General features: G+C 34.9%; 1 protein-coding gene across 14 annotated transcripts in view; it reads right to left on the reverse strand.

Annotated features, from left to right (window-relative positions):
- The window catches only part of MYCBP2 (MYC binding protein 2), a 199,575-nt gene that overhangs the window by 146,445 nt on the left and 31,074 nt on the right, over positions 1 to 22,056 (reverse strand). For all 14 annotated transcript variants that reach the window (XM_042806211.1, XM_042806215.1, XM_042806222.1 and 11 more), the window contains exons 3-11: positions 17,164 to 17,379; positions 12,204 to 12,357; positions 10,633 to 10,829; positions 10,165 to 10,407; positions 9,820 to 9,891; positions 6,841 to 6,937; positions 3,370 to 3,443; positions 2,045 to 2,183; positions 1,167 to 1,243 (exon numbers count right to left, since the gene is read on the reverse strand). In XM_042806211.1, the coding sequence (XP_042662145.1) occupies positions 1,167 to 1,243; positions 2,045 to 2,183; positions 3,370 to 3,443; positions 6,841 to 6,937; positions 9,820 to 9,891; positions 10,165 to 10,407; positions 10,633 to 10,829; positions 12,204 to 12,357; positions 17,164 to 17,379 (1,269 nt within the window). The remainder of the gene's footprint in view (positions 1 to 1,166; positions 1,244 to 2,044; positions 2,184 to 3,369; positions 3,444 to 6,840; positions 6,938 to 9,819; positions 9,892 to 10,164; positions 10,408 to 10,632; positions 10,830 to 12,203; positions 12,358 to 17,163; positions 17,380 to 22,056) is intronic.

Genomic DNA, 22,056 nt, shown 5'->3' on the forward strand with positions numbered 1-22,056 from the left:
TTAAACGTCTGGTCTGTGTAAAAACAAGATAGTATAATAACAATAAAAAAAATTAAAAATACCAAATTATTACACATTTTAATATGCTTCAACACATTTTAAAAACCAATTTTCAGTAAATTTACAGAGTACCTAAACAGTAACACATAATATTTCACATGAATGAACGCAAAACTACTAATATGGACTAAAAAGTTTCCTCTAGAACCATACTACTCCACAGTACTATAAAATGAGTATGTTAATCTTTGTGGGCACCTAAAGCCATCTTTTGTTGTCTCATAAAGTGTATTTCATACCGAAATACACAACTTTAGAGATCAAAAACATCAAATTTGTTACTTTTACACTGAAGAGGCATTTGTTAGTCTGAAGATCAAATTACTCTGTCTCCTCTAATGTCTGAAGAGTTCTGCTTGACCAAATTCTTTTTCATACAATTACATTTTATTAGGAAAAAATAGTTTATTTATGAACATTTTCACCAATCTCACTGTTTTGATTGCAGCAGAGCAAGCCCTTTGTTCCAATAAAGCAGCATAATTCTGAACACAAGAAAACCAAAAACTATGCTTACACAGGTAAACTAGTAAGCTTCCAAACCAAAACAGAAACACAGTAAATAACATAAAAAGTCATATTGACAGTAAGCAAAATTATTCCTGAATTTCAATGAATGTGCAAATGCCTCTGAAAAACAGTCTCCACTGGGCAGAACCACCACATCAAATTGTAAGAATAGGCTTAAAGAAATAAATTGAAAACTTTGCATAGAGGAATTCAATAATTCTCTGAAGGACTGGAAAAAAATCAGGCTGTGATTTAAATAAATGACTATGTCAGACTGTTTATGGAAAGTTATGAGGTAAAAAATTTTGCAAGTGTGCTAATACATTATTTGTAGACAAGAGGTAATTTTGTCCCCCAAACCTAACTGTAGAAATTTCTACAAATTCAAGCCACAGATTTCTCCACGATTCCAGCAGCATCTGTTGATGTTTTCAAATAACCATTTGCCTTTTACCATTTAAAGTGGGCTCTGAAAAGGTGTTTAAATACAGTCATACAAATTCACTCGAATGTACTAAAAAGGCAAAAAAGGAATCATGGAAAATACTAATTACGTTTCAAATCATGTAGAAATACACTGATGCAACTTTCAGTACCTTGCCACTAGCAGTTTTCATCAGTGCAAACTCCCTTCCAGCACCAAGGACAGCTGATTCCTCATCAAACCCGGTACCTGGGGGAGTGAGATGGCGTTAACCGGACAGTTTAACCAGGCAGTTTCACAGACCAGTTTACAGACCTAACTCTGCCAGGGAGAGATTGTCTTAACAAAGATTCTAAAAAAGTTACAAGTGAAACAAAGTTTTGCTGCCACAAGAAGGCTTACTGGGCTGCACCTAGCAGAGTTGTTCAAAGAGGAAAAAAGCACGCGCACAGGAGCAACTGCACTTGCTCAGACAAAAGGTCCATGTAGTCAAACATGCTTTTCTTCTGACAGTGTCAGAACCAGACGTCTAACAAAGCAAAAAAATCCAAAGCAAAGGCCAAGTCGTATTTCTCCAAAATAACTTTGTAGGCACAAATAACTTTGCATCTCAAATTCTGATGCAAAGGTGGTTTCCATGTATTTAGTTTATTTCAATCCATTTCTTTTCCATTAATCCTGACAGCAGTCCTTTTAACTTTTGTCAACTTTGACCGACAGCAAGGAGTTCTATAGCTTAACTATGTGTTGTACAAGCACTATTATGAAGTCCAAGCTTTGAACAATTATATATTTATTATACAACTAGAGGAAAATACTGAAAAACCACATATAGTGATATAGACAGAAAGATGGTTCAGAATGAGTGTATGTATTACTATGAGTCAAATAATGCTTAAGCAGTTTCAAAACCCTAGTACTTCTCCACATGTTTATAATGGAGCTATACCTTCTTGCACATAACAAAGGCAAACAAAGGGAAGGGCAGTGTTTCAGCTTTATTATTTGAATTACTAGACTTGTTAGTAACCTTCAAAGAAGAGAACTTACTGATAATGTGCAAGTCTTTCTCCAGATCAAACAATGAGATGCCACAGGCATGTAAGCATTTTCTTGCAAGCTTAAGCTGCAGTTCTTGTTGCAGTACTGGCTCAGTACTTGTTGCAAATATTCGCACTACAAAACCATCCTGCAATAAATTAAAAAATGATCTACTTTATACTGTATAATAAATGCATTCATTTACTTTTCAGGGCCTAAGTGCATCAGTATATTATTTCAGAGCAAATTATCAGAGGACACACTAATAAAGTAGCATTTATTATAAAGGAGAAAAGAAGAAAGTGCCAAACAGGATGAGCTGAAGATAAGCACCTGACAGACCTTAAACATATATTGAATTGTATGAAAAGACTATGAACACTATGAGAATAGGGAATTGCTACAGAAATTATTAACTCCAAATCTCACTATAGCAATCTGGCTTATATAACTATCTACATCCATCTTTTAAGCCCTCAACTTCTGATTCAGAACCCAAAATTCTGCATGCAGCTTAAGAGTGACTGCTTTAAAGAGTAGCTAAAACAAGTTTCTGTTTACAAGTGCAGATGAAGTATCTTCATCTGGCCATGTTAAAAAAAAATTGTTTCTGTTAGCAGAGGAATGGGTTAATCCTGGTTTTCTTATAGTTGTATGTCTGGCATGTCTTGCCAACTCTGTCTCACCAGACGTCTGCCCCATCCCTCTTTTAACAGCTTTCTCACTGTCAAAAAACAGTGACCAGTCCAGAACTAGGAATGTAATAATTCTCTGCTGAACAAAACACAGAACAGAACTATTTTGCCCTGGGTAGAAGCACTTCTTTGGATTTCCATAGCTTTGGCCAATAGGTAATTTTCATATAAAAATCTATTGGAATGTAGTATTTTTCACACCTCTTCTATTAAATCTGGCTGAAATTTCCCAACAAGTACCAAATCAATTACAGGAAATTAAATTCGAAGAAAAAAATTATTATTAAGCTCTACGAAGCTTAACCCACAGAGACCCTGTAGAATAACATGTTAAAAAGCCATTATTCCATGTATAAGATTTTTTTCCTCAGGAAGAACAAAATTTTTTTTCTTTAAACTTACCTAAAAAAAACCCCAAAATCTGAAAAATCCATCACAAATCAAAATTATGTGGATAAATACCAAAATACTGCTCCCTTATGCACAAATATGGCAGTTTCTCATTCTTTCTAGTTACATGGATTTCTTCCTTAGTTGTGTTAGTGAAGAAAAAGCCAAACATTAAACAAAAAGGAAATTATAAGTACTGTAAAAGAAAACAAATCAGTTTAGAGAAAAATAATCATATGTAACACTTACATCTCTAGATGCTGCTATTTGATTAATATATTCTCCATCAGTGAAAAGGATATTCTGCCCTTCAGTATGACAATCTGAGAGAGAAAGATGAAGTGCACTGTATCAGTTTATATTAACATGCATAAACGCACTGTTCTCTGCTTCTGTCTAATTCATTCATACTACAATCAGACTATAAGAGTTCTACTTTGTCTAAAGAGAGATAATACTTTACTGATAACTTGTTATTTTATGCTAGGATCTCCTCTCTCACCAAAGGTCCTTTTAAGCGTTATTAAAGCACTTTACATTATATTAATCTTGGATTTAATGACCAAATTCAGTTCAGATTACTTATTCTCTATGCTGCAAAGTGCTATTAGTGATAAAACAAGAGTTGTCAATAACTTGCAGAGAAGTTCCAAAAATAATCTAATTGCCATTTTTGAAAGGTTATAGGAAGATATTAAGTATTAAGATCCCTTGAATAGCTGAAAATTACATGCTTACATAAGCGTAACAGTCAAGGAAACAGGATATTCTGGCCATCAGTGGGTCCATAATACACTGTTTGGCCTATTTCTTGAGTCATTTCAAGAAGAGGCAAGCCTCCCAGTAAACATTTTGGGGACTTGTTTATATGTTTGGTAGGTGTGTTCATAACGAAATCTGAAACAGTGATTTTTTTTTTTTTTTAAATGTATGTTCTTCAGAAGACTTCCTAAAAATTAGCACTTGATTAGATAACATCCACGCTCACCATTAAATATCAAATTAATGAGGAGAGTAGAAAATTAAGGCAAATGGAACATCTACAAAAAGCAGGATGGTATATTGACTCAGCTAGCAAGGAGCTCGGATGATCAATTGTAGCTTTACTCAGTCTGGCTTTGGAAACTACTCTGGGGAAGAACACATCCAAGGTTTCTGTCTGGAGATTACTACAACAGAAAGGGCTCATGTTTTACTTAAAGGACATAACTACAGACATCTGTTAATCACAGCCTCCTTAGAGGCTTCAAGAGAAGGTAACTGTCAGGCACTACTTTCTGTATTTATATAGTGCATCCTATGCCTGCTAATAAATACTCTTGAGCTCTCCTAGGCTGCCCTCAGTTAGCAGTATTTTTCAGACTAAGTGAATAGTCCTGAGTTCCAAGATATTAATGTGGAATTTCAAAGAACAATGAAACCATATATCATGTAACTTCAACTTCTTCAGGTGAACATAGCAACCCTTCTCTAAGGTATGTAGTAAGCGTTACTGTTAAAGAAAGTCAAGATGAAAACCTCCTCTGTAAATTTAGGCCAAATCACCTAGAAAATCTCACAGAACTCAGGGATTCTTTTATGATATTTGGACTGGGGAGACAGATCCACAGCTCAAGGTCACTGTATGAAGCTAGGCAAAAGCAGGAAATACAAGAATGTTGACACAGTCTGGTAGTTTCAGATACACTGTCAGATTTGCTAGATCATCTATCAGAGCAGGAAGACTGGCCTTTGAAATAGAAGTTTATGGTTTCAAAAAGCTGGTGGATCCCACTGTCTGGGAAAGGAGAAGATGTTCCCCAGTTCACTGAGTTTTCTAAGGTCACATGTCTTCTAGCTAGGATCAACTCCTAATTACACCTCCTAATGAACACATAATCTCTTATGCATCCCTGTACGAATAAATACGAATACCTTATTTAAATACATTAGCACCAACCCAGGCATTTGAAAGAGATTTACTCCAGATAGAGCCATGTCTGAATACCATACCAACTAGGAGGACATAGTTGAAGTCATATCAGTGTTCAGCTGTTGGCAAGGTTACTGCCCTCTAGTTCTATCCAGTATGGTTTTTCAGAACTACAACATGCTGCAAGTCATTATTAAGATTACAGTGGGGCAGCCACTACTGTTTAGTTATATACCTACTCAGGTTTCCTCAGGATAGGTCACATACCCTCCCTGCCCCTTAATTTCTTTCCTTCTAATAGGAAACAGAAATAACCAAAAGTGGACCCCCTTGAATTTGTCCTCATCAAAAGAACAAGGCCATATCTGCTCACCATATAACACTGAGATAAATGTGTGTAAGTGCAGAAAGTTCAAAAAGGGCGAAAATACAAAGGGTAGGAGTTATGAAGAATATCTAGTTCCACTTTGACACCATTACAAATCATACAAAATGCAACTGTGTGAAACAGTTTGAAGGATTTCTGAATGGATATTCCCACAGTTGTAAGATTTGCCTTCACGCTGAAAGATTAATATATTGTTTAGAAGGCCTACTCTTGTTTACTTTGTACATTTTTTATAGTATAAACACAAGGCTGTCTTACAGAATGACACTTGTCGCTGATTTGCAAAAGAAAGCTAACAGCTCAGAGGTGTAGACTTTAAATGTGCTCAAGTGTCTCAAGACTTGCATGAAAAGCACTGATTTGTTTACCAGTGGTAACATAATTAAGGACCTCAAAGGACCCTATTGGTTGAAGAAGCTGCCTTGAGGTGAAGAAAGTGGAAAAACAATCCTACAAAGGAATTTGTCAGGTCCTTGAATGGGCTCTCACTCAAGTTTCTCATACAGCCCCACAACGACCAAGCAGCTTAGACATCCACATTTCAAGGACCTGCAAAAAACTGCGTATATTAGATTCTACATTCATAGATTGTTTCAAAAATTACTGTTTGTGTTTGGAATACAAAAAGCCTAGAGAATTTTTCTGAGGTTGTAGCCAGTGCCTTCTTATTTGTGTCAGGATGCAACACAAACTCTTTCTTCTGACCTATAGAACAAGCCTGTCATTGTTGAATCGAAAAATATTCTTGTGCCCTTCTACTGCTTATCTGAGTGGCTAAGAATAGATGTGTTTCACCAGGAGGACATTAAAGCATGTCCCAGGAACATCCTCATTTTCTAAACAGAGACCTAAGTTATGAGGCTTCTCTGCAAAAAAAAGACCAAACCCAACAACAACAACAAAAAAACCCAAACCCAAACAAAACCAAAGCTATAAAAAAGATTCCCAAAACAAGTAAACAAAAACCCATCAGCAATTTAAACATCAGAAGCATGGTCAATGCGTGTTCATTAGCTTCTTTTGGTTTTGGACATGCTTCTACCTGTATTAAAAACCAACTGGTTTTGGCCATAGTTTGTAACTACCAACATGTAAGAGATACTGGAAACAAAGTCATATCTGAGCCAAATGCTTAAAGTTCAAATGTGGAAGAAATAAAAATTCTTTAAGAGGAAGTTAAGCTCTTGGAGTCTTTAAATTAGGATAACCACACATTCTAAAATGTTGCAATATTCTTCCAGTAGTTGGAGTAACATGCAAGACCTCTGAATGAAAACGGCAGCTGGTCTAATGCAGCAAACCAGACATAATAAAGCAGTCTGTGATCTCAAAATGTCTCAACTTCTCCTCTGCTTATCTGAAAACACATAGCATGTAAACAGTAAACTATAATCATATTCTTATATCTGGAGGTTCTTACCTGGCAAAGCAACTGTACCATCTTGTTCCAGAGTTTCAGGGTTTATTCTTATGGCTGTCATACTGTGATTATTCGCATCTCTATATAATAAATAACCCTGGTAAGAGTAAGAAAATATATATATTGGTATGAAAATATTCTTAAGCACATCAAAGGATATTGTCAAAAGTGGAAAAATACAATCATCATTTCAGGTATTCTTTAAAAATTTTGGAAACCTTTTACTTTTACATCAAATTTGTTTCATTTTTATCATCAACTTTTTTCCACTAATTAAATTCTGCAATTAAAAAAAATGGAAATTTGACCCCCCCTCCTCCATGTTTTCTACATGATGTACATCAGCATGCTGAAACTTGTGTACAGCTTTTGAAGCCACACGTAGTAATTCTGTTCTTCATATGTGTATACAAGTACAGATAAAAGCCCCAGCAAAAAACAATGCTCCTGATCCCACTTTCCAAATCAACAAAAGATCCACAGGAATTCCAGGAAGAACATACATCTATTGACCTATATGGAAGAGTAATCATTAACGAATATTAATAAGTGCATTAAAAACTAGAGTATTTTTCAAAAATGTTATTTAACTACTTTGACTCCCACACTAACAAGATTCTATGTACTTATTCTTTCTGAGCTCTTCATCAAAAAAGTTCCCTTGAAGTATATGGTGATTTTGGTGACAGCAGCCATGCCACACAGCTAGATATCATGAGTTCTTATACTGCCCACCTCCAAACTCCTAACCACACCTAGGGGAACAGAGATATTCAGGACTAATGATTTCCAATTTGTTTCTCCATGTGCAGAATACCTTCATTTCCCCAAAAGTACCTATACTGGTCAGCAGCCCACATCAAGAAGTCTCCTTTGGTATACCAAAATAGTATCTTCTCTCTGTTCACATGCATATATTTTTAAAAGGTTTGATTCAGTCATCAGTTTAGAAGGTTTCTCAGTAAAAAGATGTGCCTAACCAAAACTCATATTTGGGGTTTATTGTTTACACTTGTAACTTTAAGGGCACTTTTAAACAAACACAGTCAAGCAAGTTTTGCTTTAGTTTAAACTAGGTAGGTTGCATAAGCCCCCACATTTGCATAATGTGAACAGATCTGTAAGAGAGGCAATACAGCAAGATTGGTCTCATATCTTTTTCGATCCTACAATGCCCGTAAACCCTTCAAAGATTTTGAGGGAGCACGGTAGAAACAGTTGGGGAATTTATACTCAGAAAGCACTTCTGCTATAGAAGCAGCTACAGGAAAGGAAAAAGATTACTTAAGGGCACTTATGAACATACTTATTCAAGGTGACTGAGGCCAAGCAAAGTACTATTCACCTAAAGGAGAGCTGCAGAGGCCAATATGAATAATGACTAAGTAATGATTCTGAAAACAGCAGTGTCATAGCAGGAGATATGACAATGGCTTGCACTTGCTTGAAGCATGATGGGCCTCAGGTGGGGATTCTACACATCTAAGAACAGATGCATTTCACAGGGAGGTCACTATGGCTTAACCTCAGAATATCTTCATTTGTCAAAGAGTCAGAGACCCTAATTACAGTCATCTAACAACAGAAAAATCCAACTACTCCTCTTCCTTCCATCTAAACTACTTGAATTTTTGTGGATAAATCAATCTCTGTGAAGCAAGGAAAACCAAATCCACACAAACTTGAAAAATAAGTAAAGAGCATTAAAGTTGAACAGCTTTAGTCTAAAATAACTTCTGTGATAAAGTCAGAAAAATCACTTGAACCTGAGGTGACTTAGCCAAGCACCTGAAAGGAAATGACGCTGAGAGCACATCTTACCTCGTTTACAAACACATACTTTGCAATAAGTGCAACTTGCACATCTTCCTACCCCCACAGTGACATTTTTCCAACTAGCAGTGCCTTTGGATACAGTCACTGTGAGTGCATGCACCTGTACAAGCACTCAAAGAACAAGAAATATATTTACAGCTACGTACAGAATGTCCAAATGTGTAACTCTATATAAGGAAAATGTATGGATCCTATTCCTTTCCAAACTGATAAAACAGGCTCCTGCACATATTTGCATTATGCCAGTATACCTTTTGGTGATCTGTTTTAATACTAAACAAAACCAGATTTTGGATATATAGATGATAATTGTAATAATATAATATATATTTGTAATGAACAATTTCACTTCAAAAGCATGACAAGGAGTACACTTAATTTCACACTGGGACAATGAGATTAGTTAATAGTAAGCATACAATAAGAATTGCTCAGTAGTTAAGAAATTAAGTAAAATTGTTGTTCTGTAAGTCTCTAAGTTCTGTGACAGAGGGAAAGAGGGAGGGAGAGAACTCAGCAGTAATAACAGGATTGTAAAAAAAGCCCCACTATTTTTATAATGAATGGCAAAGGTGTAAGAAAAGGTAGTTGATATTCCAGAAACTAACTCTAAGAAACCAAACCATCCAAATATAGTTAACTCTGCAGTTGTAATGTCAACAATTATCTCTACCTATGGTTTACACACCCTCAATCTTCCCCCAACAAAAACAGCACTTCCTTATTATACTGCAAATGTTTTAAAATCAATTTATTTTCATAAATAGGTATTTCAAGCATTTTTTACACTGTATTGTTGCAACAGCACATTTTTATATCCACTGACTTCTTTAAGACACACACATCAATTGATTGTACAATTCATAAATTTACGTGTTAAACCATCATATTTTGTGAAAGTCTTTACAGTGACAACAGAAATCAATGATGCTTTTCATTACTCCTTTCTATATGCCAGTACCATCAGACACTCCTCATCTTCCACAATCTAAAAGTCAGTACCAAAAAAACGGATTTGTATAACTGCAGCCAATGGAACAATACAGTATCCATGTAAGCTTACTCTAAGCCAAGGTCTACTTAAATTACTCAATGAGGGATGGGGCGCACATTCTATATTTTATATTTTAAGTATTCACCTACCTGAGCATAGCCTAACCAAGACTTTTTTTCCTTTCTGTTTTTGATGCGGGATGTAGAATTGTATATGTGGCCCTGAAAAGCAAAAAACTCCAATCTTTTAACAAACACCAGTGACGATTGTACACATAATCATTTACCATCTAAATAACAATGTCTTCAACCATATTGAGAATTGAAAATTTCAGGAAAATACTGTAAAATTCTTATAGAAATCATCAGAAAAATTTAGACAAACTGTAAAAGAAATGATCATTAGTAAGATACAAAAGATTCTCAATGGAAACATCATAAAAATTAGGTTAAAATATTAACTATCGTTCATCAGACAAGAAGAAATCACATTACCCTCACTGTCCCGCTATAACCAGAGCCGATTTTGTAAAGTCCATCTTTACATAAGAGATAGAGGAAAAAACCATCGCTCTGAAGTAGGCACTGATCATCTTCATCTACAGATATTTCTTTCAATGGCCATTTATGCATCAAGGCTGCCTTCTTTATCCCATTACTGAACCAGTCCTGGATTTGGATTTTGCCCACCAGAACTGCCTGTACACTCCGCTGAAGAGAATTTAAAATGGTTGGCACCTAAAAACAGTAAAAGAAATAGTGTGTGAAAAACGTTACTATTTTTTAAATGTTGTATTTTCTGTTCTATCTACAACTCAAGAGAGACAAAGAAATATCTACTGTTATCTCAAAAATAGTGAGGGGAAAAAAAAGTTAACTGAATTTACACAATAGATCTTTTCAGAACTCACGTACACATCATTTACATAAATTATCAGATACTGAGAAGTTTTAGTGAAAGACCTGAATAGTCTGACAAGCATGGCTGCCATTATTGGTGAGGATAGCAGAGATTGCTTGCAACGTTCTTCCTGTCTCTCCCCATGCAGCTACCAAACTGAAGAGGCAAGCGCAGGAAAGTGCTGTCAAGGACTGTCCTGTACTGTCATTCATTCCTGTGCTACGGACAGTTATCTCCAAGAGAAGCTGGAACAGGGATTCTGCAAAAAAAACACAGCAATTACACAGACAAGTCACAAAATCATACAAAGCAATTTGTCAGTCAACAGGAAATTAAACTTACAAAACGCATGATACGTTTTCCTCGGCCATTAAGTTTAGCCCTATTTCCAGACAGAAAGAAAAGCATCCCATTTAAATAGGCTTAAACCATCCTTAACTTTTCATTCTTTTTCAGCCAGAAAACATTGAGTCTTGATAATCACAATGGCCAAAACCCAAGAAAAACTAAGACATTCTGTTACAGTGGAACACATTAATAAGAAATGGGCCAGAAGGAGTTATTTTACCTGCCTGTTCAGGCTGCCTCACCACTGAGATGATAGGTAGATCTTGACCAAACTTGCCTAATCTTTATGACCTTTAACCATGTTGAAGTATATCCCGTTTCTCAGAAACGAGCATTTCAAATCAAAGCTTGAAAATTACTTTGATCATGTGCCTCTTTTCAAGCACTGTTTAGCAGCTGAACACCTGTAACCATCAAGGTGTGAACAGAAATCCACCTCAACTTATTTGATAGTATATACAAATAATCACCAAAGCAGTAATCAAAACAAAACCTTTGTAGCTTGTTAATACTCTGTGCATCAATATAAAATAAAAGCTTTCTGTAGCAAATTACTTTCATCTTTGGAAATGGAATATTGTTGAGACATATCATAGGAAAACATACATAGAAAGTCTTAAGATATATTTTATTTTATTTTGAAACAACAGATGCTACAGCCTAGCCTTCCTAGCAGTTCTATAAGCCAGTAAAAACTATGAATTAACAAAAAATAATTGAACTTTAAGTTAAAGGACATAATCAGTCATACACTCAAAGCCATAAGGAGTTCTTCAGTATCATTAAAGGCAAACTTAATTTTCAGGGAAGCTTCTGGATGGCCAGTGGAAATAAAAGCAAGAATTCTGACACTTTGTTTAGCAGTTTTATATAAATTATAACAGTTAATAGTTAATCTATAGATTACAACAGCAGATCGCAAGACACATTCATTGTAGAACTATATTCTTTCCAAGACCACCAAGTATTTTACAGCTTCAGTAAGACAACGAATCACAGTTTGTAAGGTTATAGGGTTTATTATGCTTCAGTGAAACTCTGCATGACACAGCAGCAGAATATTACTTTTTTTTATATATACCTTTACATGCCAATATTCCTGTTCTACAAAAGATTAATGCTGAGAAAGTACTGGTAGACCATAAGAACTGTACACTCCAGAATAAAGTCAGTCAGCTGAAAACAAGCATGTTACTATCTCATAATTTGCTAGGAACCATCTTCTTTTGTCCAACACAATAGCAGACGTGTGTTAATACAAATACAGTAACAGGTGAGACATTACCTAGGACTTCAGGAGGCTCTGATTGCAGGCCTTCTGGTTGCTGGCCCTGGAGCACATTAAGTAGGGCTTGTAGGCTCCTGAGACACAAGGATGGATGGGAAAATCTCGTCTCCTTTATCAGTTCAAAGACTTCACATAATCCAACTTCAATGATCTAAATAAGTACAGATATTTCATAACATCTGTTAATATAATATTTTTGGATCTTCATCAATAAAGGTATAACCCAATGTTCACAGAACAAGATAGTTATTCAAATAACAAAAATCTAATACAGAATACAATGGTAATTCAAAAGAGAATAAACATCAAGAACCCACCTATATAAATGTACTAACAAATATTACACAGAAATAATGTAATATGAAAGAGCATATCTAAGCAGAGTAAAATTTCCCTGAAAAAATAAGGAAACTTATAATTCTTGGTAAACGTAAGACAAATTGTGACTCTTGAGCCCTACTAATTTCAATCGAGTTCACACTCTTATTTGATAGACCTTTTCCCTTGCTCATTAATGTGAACCAGCAAGCTAGAATTGGCTTTCAACCTAACTTCCCAACTGCAGTAATGATACATTTGACAGCTGATACTGTCAGCACAAGTACTTTCCCCTCCAAAGCCTCTGAGAATCTTTTTGTGACAATTTAAAAAATAAAGATTAATTGCTTGTCACTAAAACTCCATATGTACTCATCACAGACATGCATTATGCCAACTAATACAACATCTGTAAGAGCACTGTTACAGCCCCTTCTAACTTTCCCTTTTAGAATTTTAGAGATTATAATTATGCTTCTCTCCACTGACTGTTCCCTTTAACTTCCCTCTCAAACTCAGTATGTAATAAGTATGTATGAGGATGAAAGAAAAGTGAGCAGGGTTAACTCACTACAAATAAACAACCATATATTCAAAACTTCACCATGTGTTTCTGTCAGCAGCAGAGCCCCAATGTTTAGCATGTTTAATACAGATTAACCCCTAAGTAAAATCTAAGGAAGAAGTTTGAAATGTGAAAATAAATAACATTTTTAATGGAACTGCCACTCATGCTTAAAACAGATCTATTCTAACAGTCAGCTATAAAGTCTACTGGATGCCTTGTAAATGTCTTTCCTGTCATTCAACTTATTTTGATTCCTGTCTTTCATAAGTTATTTTACCACCTGTTTGATTTTTGGAGGAAGAACAGAAACATAATCAAATCAAGTCTTCAAAGTGCCACAGCAATTTTCTTGCAAATTACACCTTATATTTCATATTTTCAATGGAGTGGGGGAAACTACATGCATGGAATCTAGAGGTGAAAAAACTGTCAACAAAATAATAGCACAGATGGTTTTTCCAGGGTCCAAAACTCAGCATCATCTTTCAGGCTAAAGAATAAAATACACTGTAGTATGTTTTCAGACATACATTTTATTTTCAGTGATAGTATCTTTGAGAGAAACTGAAAAATTTATTGTATTCTTCCCAATCTCCAGACAGAAGACCTTATCTAGCAGCTGAAAGAAGCAGCTGGAGAAAGCAAAGAACCTAACACAGTGGAGAGAATAACTTGGTGAACTTCCACTACAGTAAGAATCAACAACGGATAGTTTTGATGAGATTTTGCCTGACCCGCACAGGTTTTGGCTTGTTTTTTACTATCTGAGATCAAACTGGACAGGCTTCTTAGAACACGTCTCTTCACCTTAGTATATGTATGTATGTATTTTATATATACACATATATACACAATGTGTGTATCTCAATTCCAAACTGCACTGAAGGACAGAATATGCAAACAGTTCTTTCCAAGACATCTTAAACTTGTTCTTGCTGATCTCTGAAGGGTCTCTGAGCCAAGCCAAGCACTGCTGAAGCCTCAGGCTCTGTCACAGCCTGCCAGATCTTAATGACACTCTCTACTCAGCCGTCCTCCCGTTCCCTTTGCAACACCTTTGAGACTTCCAATCAAAAGTTTAAACCCACTTTACAAAGGGTACACAAAATTCTAGCCTAGATGCAGATATTGTGACCCATACCTAATTCTTCCAAAAAGTCGTATTTCTTCATAAAGTCTTAGCTACACTGTTGTTTTATTTCCTTTGCCTTCCCTCTCTCATAACTGTCCAATACTCGCATTTCTATGTCGATTTAAGAATACATAATACTCTTTATACAATTTAACTCTGCATTAATTTATATGTATATTATATACATACAAAAAAATACTTTACACAGACAACACATTCTCCTGAAGAATTTTAAAAGACTTAAAGTCAGTTTCTAAAGAGAGTAGTTATTTTTCTTTTATTTTTTGTTATAACTTGAAAATCTTCACTTGTGCTTAAGCTTAGCTAAACAGCAAAATGTATGCCACTGCAGGAACAAAGAATATTTAAATCAAGTAACTCTACTTTAATCTAGCATTTGTTCCATTTAGTAGAGGGCTTTTGTGAATCACCCATAACTCAGTGTTAAGTTTAATATTGGGAGAGAAAGTTCCTTTTTTTAACTCTAACAATTAAAAATTCAATCAGCAGAACTGGATCTGTTCTATTTCAAGTAGAGAATACCCATTTAGTTAAGGTACTAAAATAACGCAGGCAAAGACAGATATTTCTTGTAGATCCAAAAATTTAAAGCTGTCAAATCAAGTTAGCAAACTGCCTGAACACAACCAAAATACAAACGTTATTGTGCTAATATCTGAAGACCAGCAAATTGTGTGCCTCTGTCTCTTTTAACAATTGTTAAAAAGAATTGTTCTCAAACTTGTTCGAGAAATTGCACAGGACAACTTTTCATTTTGAAATGTATTCTAAATAAAAGCTCTCACAAACCCAACTTCCTCAAGTTTAAGATTTAAAAAAAAAAAACAGATACTTTAACAGAACACTTTAAATCAACCTAAACCACATAAAAAGTGGAACATTTTCAACTTATTCTCAATTAAATGAAGAATCTTTGAAAAAAAACAAAAACAAAAACAAAACATAACAACACACCAAGGACTAATCTCACCAGTTTTAACTATGAAGAATCCGGAAAAGCATAAATCCTGGTTATGCTTTTTTTTTAATCTGACTTTTAATAAACTAAGCCCTAGCCAATACTTTTTGTTACACATAAGGACCAGCCCATAACATTCTCAAAGCATGAAACAGACACCTATATTCAGGATACAAAACCATTTACTTAGTTAACCTCTAAGTGTTTTACTACCTGTGAGACAGATCCAAGCGAATGCCTTTTTCAAGTGTATCGATGAAAGTGAAAAAAATAATAAAAAGTGTCTTACCTCAGAGTGACCTAAACAATCCAGTATTAGCTAAATAGTTATTAAAATTACTGAGGTTGTACCAAGCACTAAGCCATTACTGAATCAGTAAAAATCCTTGGATTCTTTGATATGTTGTAGATTCTTTGCTAAAAACGAATAGTTTGAAAGCATACTGATTTCTGCCAATTTTATATTTGCTGTATTAAAATTAACAAAATATCTCATTGATTTTCTGTTTTAAGAAAGGAAAAGTAAAGTTTCCTACCTACAGTTTTCCTACTGTTTTTTCTAAGCCACCATCTCTTTAAAACTACTGCTTTTCCAAGTCTCTTTTTGATAAACTCTGCAACACCTTTATCAATACCAATGTTTTAGTTTTCACATGCAAGTGTTCTTTTCATATCACTGGTAAATCTCATCCTTCTTGGAACCTCTTTTAATTTCAAAACCTCTAAAACTCCATTCCATTTTTTATAAATGCTAATAGCTACACTGCCTTTAACTTAAAATTTCAAGTAAAGCATCTACAAGCACTTGCTGACTCATTTAATATAATCCACAAGGAGTCAGATGCAGTTCATAAACACTGCTAACTTTACTGCTACTGATTGCGCATTAATTTGCAACTACCAACCAGGACATTTCTGTTACCAAGTTACAGATACCCAACTGGATTATGTTCCTCTACAATTCTCCATCAATATTTTCCAGAGTGCCAACTTTGCTGTTCAGATAATACTACCTAAACACAACCATCTATAAAATTTTCTAAGCAGCTGGAACATTCTACATAATTACTGCTGCAACAGCCATTTTAATTCAGTATTTGTATTGTTTTTAGTGTTAATACAAACAACTGAAGTTACTCTGAATATGCTCTTTAGACTCAGAAGAATAACAAAAGGAAGAATTCGTAGCATTAATCAGCTAGTAATGAACAACTGAATGCACAGAAGTTAAAAAGTACAAGTGAATCAGCAAATTAACAAAATTAAGAAAAAAATCAGTAACTCCTATATAGATTATTTCTGACTTTCTACCATTAATCCTACTGTAAGTATAGAAGTAGGATACTATACTGTAAGTATAGAAGTAAAAAGTAAAAAACCTACCCCAAATTTTGAGCTATAGTGTTCAAAATCTTAATGTGCATTACTGTCTTAGTTATCAGTGCCAAAAGGCACTAAAGCCAAAAAAGGGAAAGATTAAAAAACTAAGATAGTAAGAATAATTGACAGTTACTGCAATTATACCTCTCAAATCCTCTTAGAAAATGCTCCATCAACTGAATTCCTACAGCAGAAAGGTTTATTCTTTTTGGGGGGTAAAGTGAGAGAAAGCACCCTTTATCATTACCAGTTAGTAGACTCTGACAGGTGCAAGAGCTGCCATACTTGCATTTTGTGTACACTTTTGAGGCTGTAGGTTATTTTCAAATACCATTACTTACAAAGGATTGCACGTGGAATGTTTACCTGATATTAGTTGACTTTAAAATTAATTATCGGGCAGGTACACAGATCTTCCTAATTCATCAAATCAGATGATTCTGGACTAGATGGACTACAAATAAAACTATAGTTACTTTCTGAGCACCTCGCTTATAATGCTGTTCTTTTTTCTCTACAAAGTACATACCAATTTTAGATCACATACATTGCACACTTTAATGAGTATCCAGTTACTTGCCTTTGGAAGTTTAATAGGTGGCTCTTTGGATTCCTCTTCTTCATCACTGTCTGAATCCCCGCTCTGTACGCTGTTCTTTGAAGCCAGAGATACAGATGCTTCTTTTTTTTGCCACTCCAACACACAATGGCGGACATTGCAGTAAACATTAAAAGCTGAAGGGTTGCTATGCAATCTTATATCTGGTATGGTTACTGTATTCTCTAGGTTTTCAGTCTGAAAAATAAGATTGAAGTTCATTAGAAGTTTCAAGCTTTGCTAAATACAAGTAATCTCAACAGTCTCAATAATTTTGGCTGACCGTATGATTCTCAAACTGGAGACTGAACCTTCCTGTTGAAGTAGTAACTGCATTTCAAACAGGGAAGAAAGAAGAGGAAAAAATTTCAATATATTCCATCTGGTTTTAGTCTCTACCTCTCATAACTTGATGAGGACACTAGGATGGAAAATGAAAAGCAGCTCAGGCGACAGAATGGCCCAAACCTGTGCCACAGTCAATAGACTAACAGAATTCAGGATTTATCTTCTTAACAGGGGTCAGGTTTGGTTTTTTTTAATTATTATTACTGAATTTTAAAATGCATTATTTGTTATTCTAGTTGTTAATCTAATAATTGCTAATTAATAAAAATTTAAGGTGTTTGCTAAAAGTATAAAAGTATGTTAGAAATTAAAAGTACCATTATCGTTGTTTTGTCATTACATCAAAACAGATGGTAAATTCAAAAAATTCTCCAGCAGGATGCTGTGGATGATAATTTTGCAGATAATAAAACCTAATGGACAAACTGCTGAACACAATTTAAAAAAAAAATAAAATAAAATCTGTCAAGGCCTATGAAGTAACAGGACACCATACTGTTTTCAGAAGCCCTCAGCCATAAAGTAAGAGTTGGGAAACTGTTCTGAGAAACTACACTATCCTGCCCTATCCCTTCCTTGGTATCTACCACTGGTACATCTCTATCAGCAACTGTCAAGACACAGAAGAACCTTCATGAGGCTGTCATTAGACTTGGAAAAATATTAAAATATTTTTGGAAACCACCTTTTAAATTATGCCCCATACACTCCTTTTTGCAACAGTAAGATGGGACAGGAGGAATAACAGACGTAAAAAACAAACAAAACCCCACAACAACAAAAAAAAATCCCCAGGCAGGGTTTTATTTTCTCTTCAGTTGAGTACTACCAAACACTAGGCTAGTTTGAGTACAGGCTATGAAAAACTGGACTTCAGGCATATGGGAGGAAGTAATTCCCTATAATACCTCAGGGTAGACAGAGAGCACAGAGACGCCATAGGGAGAGAAGGTCCAGGTTAAGAGCGCAGGACAAATTTGCTTGAACATACAAGGCAAAATTTGGAGGAGCATTAGGCTAGACTGAGTCAGGATCATGACTAACTTCACAAGGTTATTTTGGTTTGTTTCTTGTATTCTTGGGGGGCAGTGAGGGTAGAAGCTTTTTGTCTTTTTCTTTCTTTTAATTTAATGGAGATAGATACTGTGAATGACCACATTCATTTGGCAGGAGAGTACTTAATTTGGCAGAGAATTATATTACAGTGTTTTGGAATGGATCAGAGTGGAAATACTCATACATCTGTGAGAGAAGTACTAGGAGAGGACTTTAAACTAGCAAAGAAAAGGGGAAAAGAAGCAGTGAACTGGATAATGTTTTGATGGGGTGATTTATTTTTTTACTATATGGTAGCCACAACTTTGTACATCAAAACACAGCAATGGTTCACAGCGTATTTTTACCTGCACTTATCTTTTTATTATTATTAGAAACATCATAGGCTCTAAAGTAGACCATTTAACATCATGTGTTACAGAACTTAACAAAAAAATCAAAATAACCACAAAATATTTCATAGTTTACATATTTCCTTTTATTTCTGACTATAGTTATTCTACCTGTACTGGTACATATTTGCATATCCTTCCTTTCCATTTTTACTACAAAACTACTGCAAGCTAAATCATTAAGAAGCAATGGTTGACTCTGGAGCCTATTTTATCCAACACAGTGTGTTGCTTTTTCTTACCCATGTCAGTGTTAGCAGTAAATACAAAAATATAAAAGTAATTTAAAAAAAAAAAAAAAAGCTAGAAAAAGTTCCCTGCATACATACTGAAAGTTTGTTTCTTTTTTTCATCCCAACACAACTGCCGTTAGGGATTGAAAGACAACATAAATTTAGTCCTTGTTCAACATGAATACCTTTGAAATAATAAAGCTGCTGCTAAAAACCCACAATATTAATCAGTGCAAGAACTCAAGATACAACCTCATATGTTATTCCAGTATCAAATTGCATCAAAATAAATTTGGACTGATACCAATGATAACGAGCTACTACATACTTTAAAATGTATTTGGCACCAGAAAACTAAATGGTTATAACATATGACTCTTCTGTATGTCAGATACCCATAACACATACCCCAAGAGTTTTTGCAGCTGCTGTTAAGGCAAACACACAATATCAGCTTTCAGCTTTAAAGCTAACTCAGTTGAACTGCACAGGTTAAAAAAATTATTTAGTAAGTTCACTATGCATTTCCTAGTCTACTGACAGTTACAGGATGAGAAAAATATCTGGATTCTCTGAAATATCTCTATTTGAAGTTCATTTATCTAATTAGTATCATGCATTGTAATTATAATTTCTGTGAAGAGTTTTCATTCCAGTCCTTTCTTGTCAGAAGCTCAGCTTAGTCTTTGTTTCAGAACAGCCTAAATTCTGTAGCTCATGTGGCCTCTTTTGAAATAGGTTGGTCAACTTGTTTAACCAGCACAGATAATTTTAGAGATTACAGTGCTAGATAAAATATCAATGTATGCTTTCCTGCCTATTAATAAGCTAACTAATTTTCAGAAATAAACTCCTCCCTTATTCTCAATACAACTATGAAAATGTCCCTTACCAAACGCTTTAGCTTTTAAACAGTGAGCGCTTTAATCATTCTATCTTTGTGTTTAGTGTCTCACTCCTCTACAACAGTGAACAAACTATAGTTACATTCAATCACCTCCTACCCAGACTTCAGCACAGCACATTTTCCAGAAAACCCTGCTCTACCTGAAGCGTGCAGCACTAGAATGTACAACTAAGAACTAGAGTTTAATTCGTAGCTGTGACGTTAACCCACTCTTTACATTTCTTAGTTCATACCTCTACTTGCTCTTCACAATACCTTATCTCTAAGAACTGTAAATTATTTGAAACTAGAAGCATCTTATACTCCATTCTGTTATACACTTGACAAATACAGTAGCAAACCTAACAATGTCCCTTAAGAATAATTTTGAAATTCACCACCTGGTTTTGTCAGTTTAAAAACACCTGCCTTACGACTGTATTAAATAAATCCCTTTTTGAACAGTAAGTTGTTGGGTTCTAAAACCAGGTTAGAACTTAAGGATAATTACAACTTTCACTGTTCACTGTCTTTCATTTCAGGGGTAAAAAACCTCAACCGAATTAATGTTAAATGTATAAGAATAGAAATGCTTAGCATGTCTCAAGGCAAAAGAAAGGCTTCTGGTTGAAGAGTAGGAAGGGAACTTCTGATCATGACCTTGTTCTCTCCCTCTCTCCCCCCACAAACTTCACCATAAGGTAAACACCACCGACAATTTATTCATGACCAATTTGCTCAAGTCCCTGAAGGGTTTTAACTGTAATATTAATAGTTTCCAGGTCTTCAAAACAAATATCTGTTCAAAAGTGAAGGTATATGAGCAGGTTGTATAAACATTGATTTCTTAGATCTCTTTTACAAAAGGCAGAAATTGAGCTGATTAAAAAAAAAAAAAAAAAGAAACAGGAAAACTTTCTGCCGTCCCTCTGATGCAAATGCTCTTTTTTTTTTTTTTTTTTTTTTTTTTTTTTTTTTTTCCTTCAACAGTGGTAGTGGAAAGTATTCAAAACAAACATCAGAATTTTCTTCCTTTCCAGATTACAACAGATTCCTAACTTCACTGAGGTCAAATGCACTGATCAAGTTCAGAAAGTGGGACTTAAGTTCATCCCATCATCAACTGGAAGTTTCCTTTTCTGCAACTAATGAAAGTCATGGCATTGGGTCACTCTTCTATGTAGCCATTGAAACCCCCCTGATAGTATGAGTTTTGTGCTACCACCTCTACCGTCTTGCTACTGGCTCATAGATTTTTGAGGTAGAACAGATCACTATGAAAATCTACCCACTAGCTGTGCCTACAGAACCTCACTTAGTAATTCTTATATCTAACTAATAAAGTCTATTTTAAGTTACAACAACTCTCTTAACGATACTGCATCTCATGTTGACACAAAATACTTCATCATTGCCAAGGAAAACAGTGGAACATTAAGACGTTAATCAAGTTCTAAGAACTCAGTGATGCAATTTATTAATTTTGCGCAATCTAGAATTATTAATAATCCAATCAGACTGCTCTTGAGCTATGGAATACATTATTTCAAGAAAAAAACCCACCCTAATAACTTGTTTTCTTGGTGTTAAGTGTATCGAGATCCACAGACGTATGAAAAATCTTTTCAATATTGCAATCCAAAGCACTCACTAAGTATGACTAGAATCTCATCTTCTAGTCTGTCAGAATAGAAGACAAGATGATAGGCTCTACATTTTTTTTCTCCCAAAGCATTTGGTTTCTTGGAATATGAAATTGCTTTCACTTTCAAAAAGAATGGAGCTTCAATACTGGAAAAGAGAATTATGCTATTTGATTTCGTTTTCGTATGAGCTATAAGAAAATGGGACATTCTAAAACCTTTATTTTTGTTGTTTCATTTGGTATCATCATAAATTGAAAATGCATCTTCTTAAATCTAGATACATGATGAGACATACATCATAAAACTTAACAGAT

This window comes from Tyto alba, unplaced genomic scaffold, assembly GCF_018691265.1.
Source record: "Tyto alba isolate M040663 unplaced genomic scaffold, T.alba_DEE_v4.0 Super-Scaffold_45, whole genome shotgun sequence".
NCBI classification, from domain to species: domain Eukaryota; kingdom Metazoa; phylum Chordata; class Aves; order Strigiformes; family Tytonidae; genus Tyto; species Tyto alba.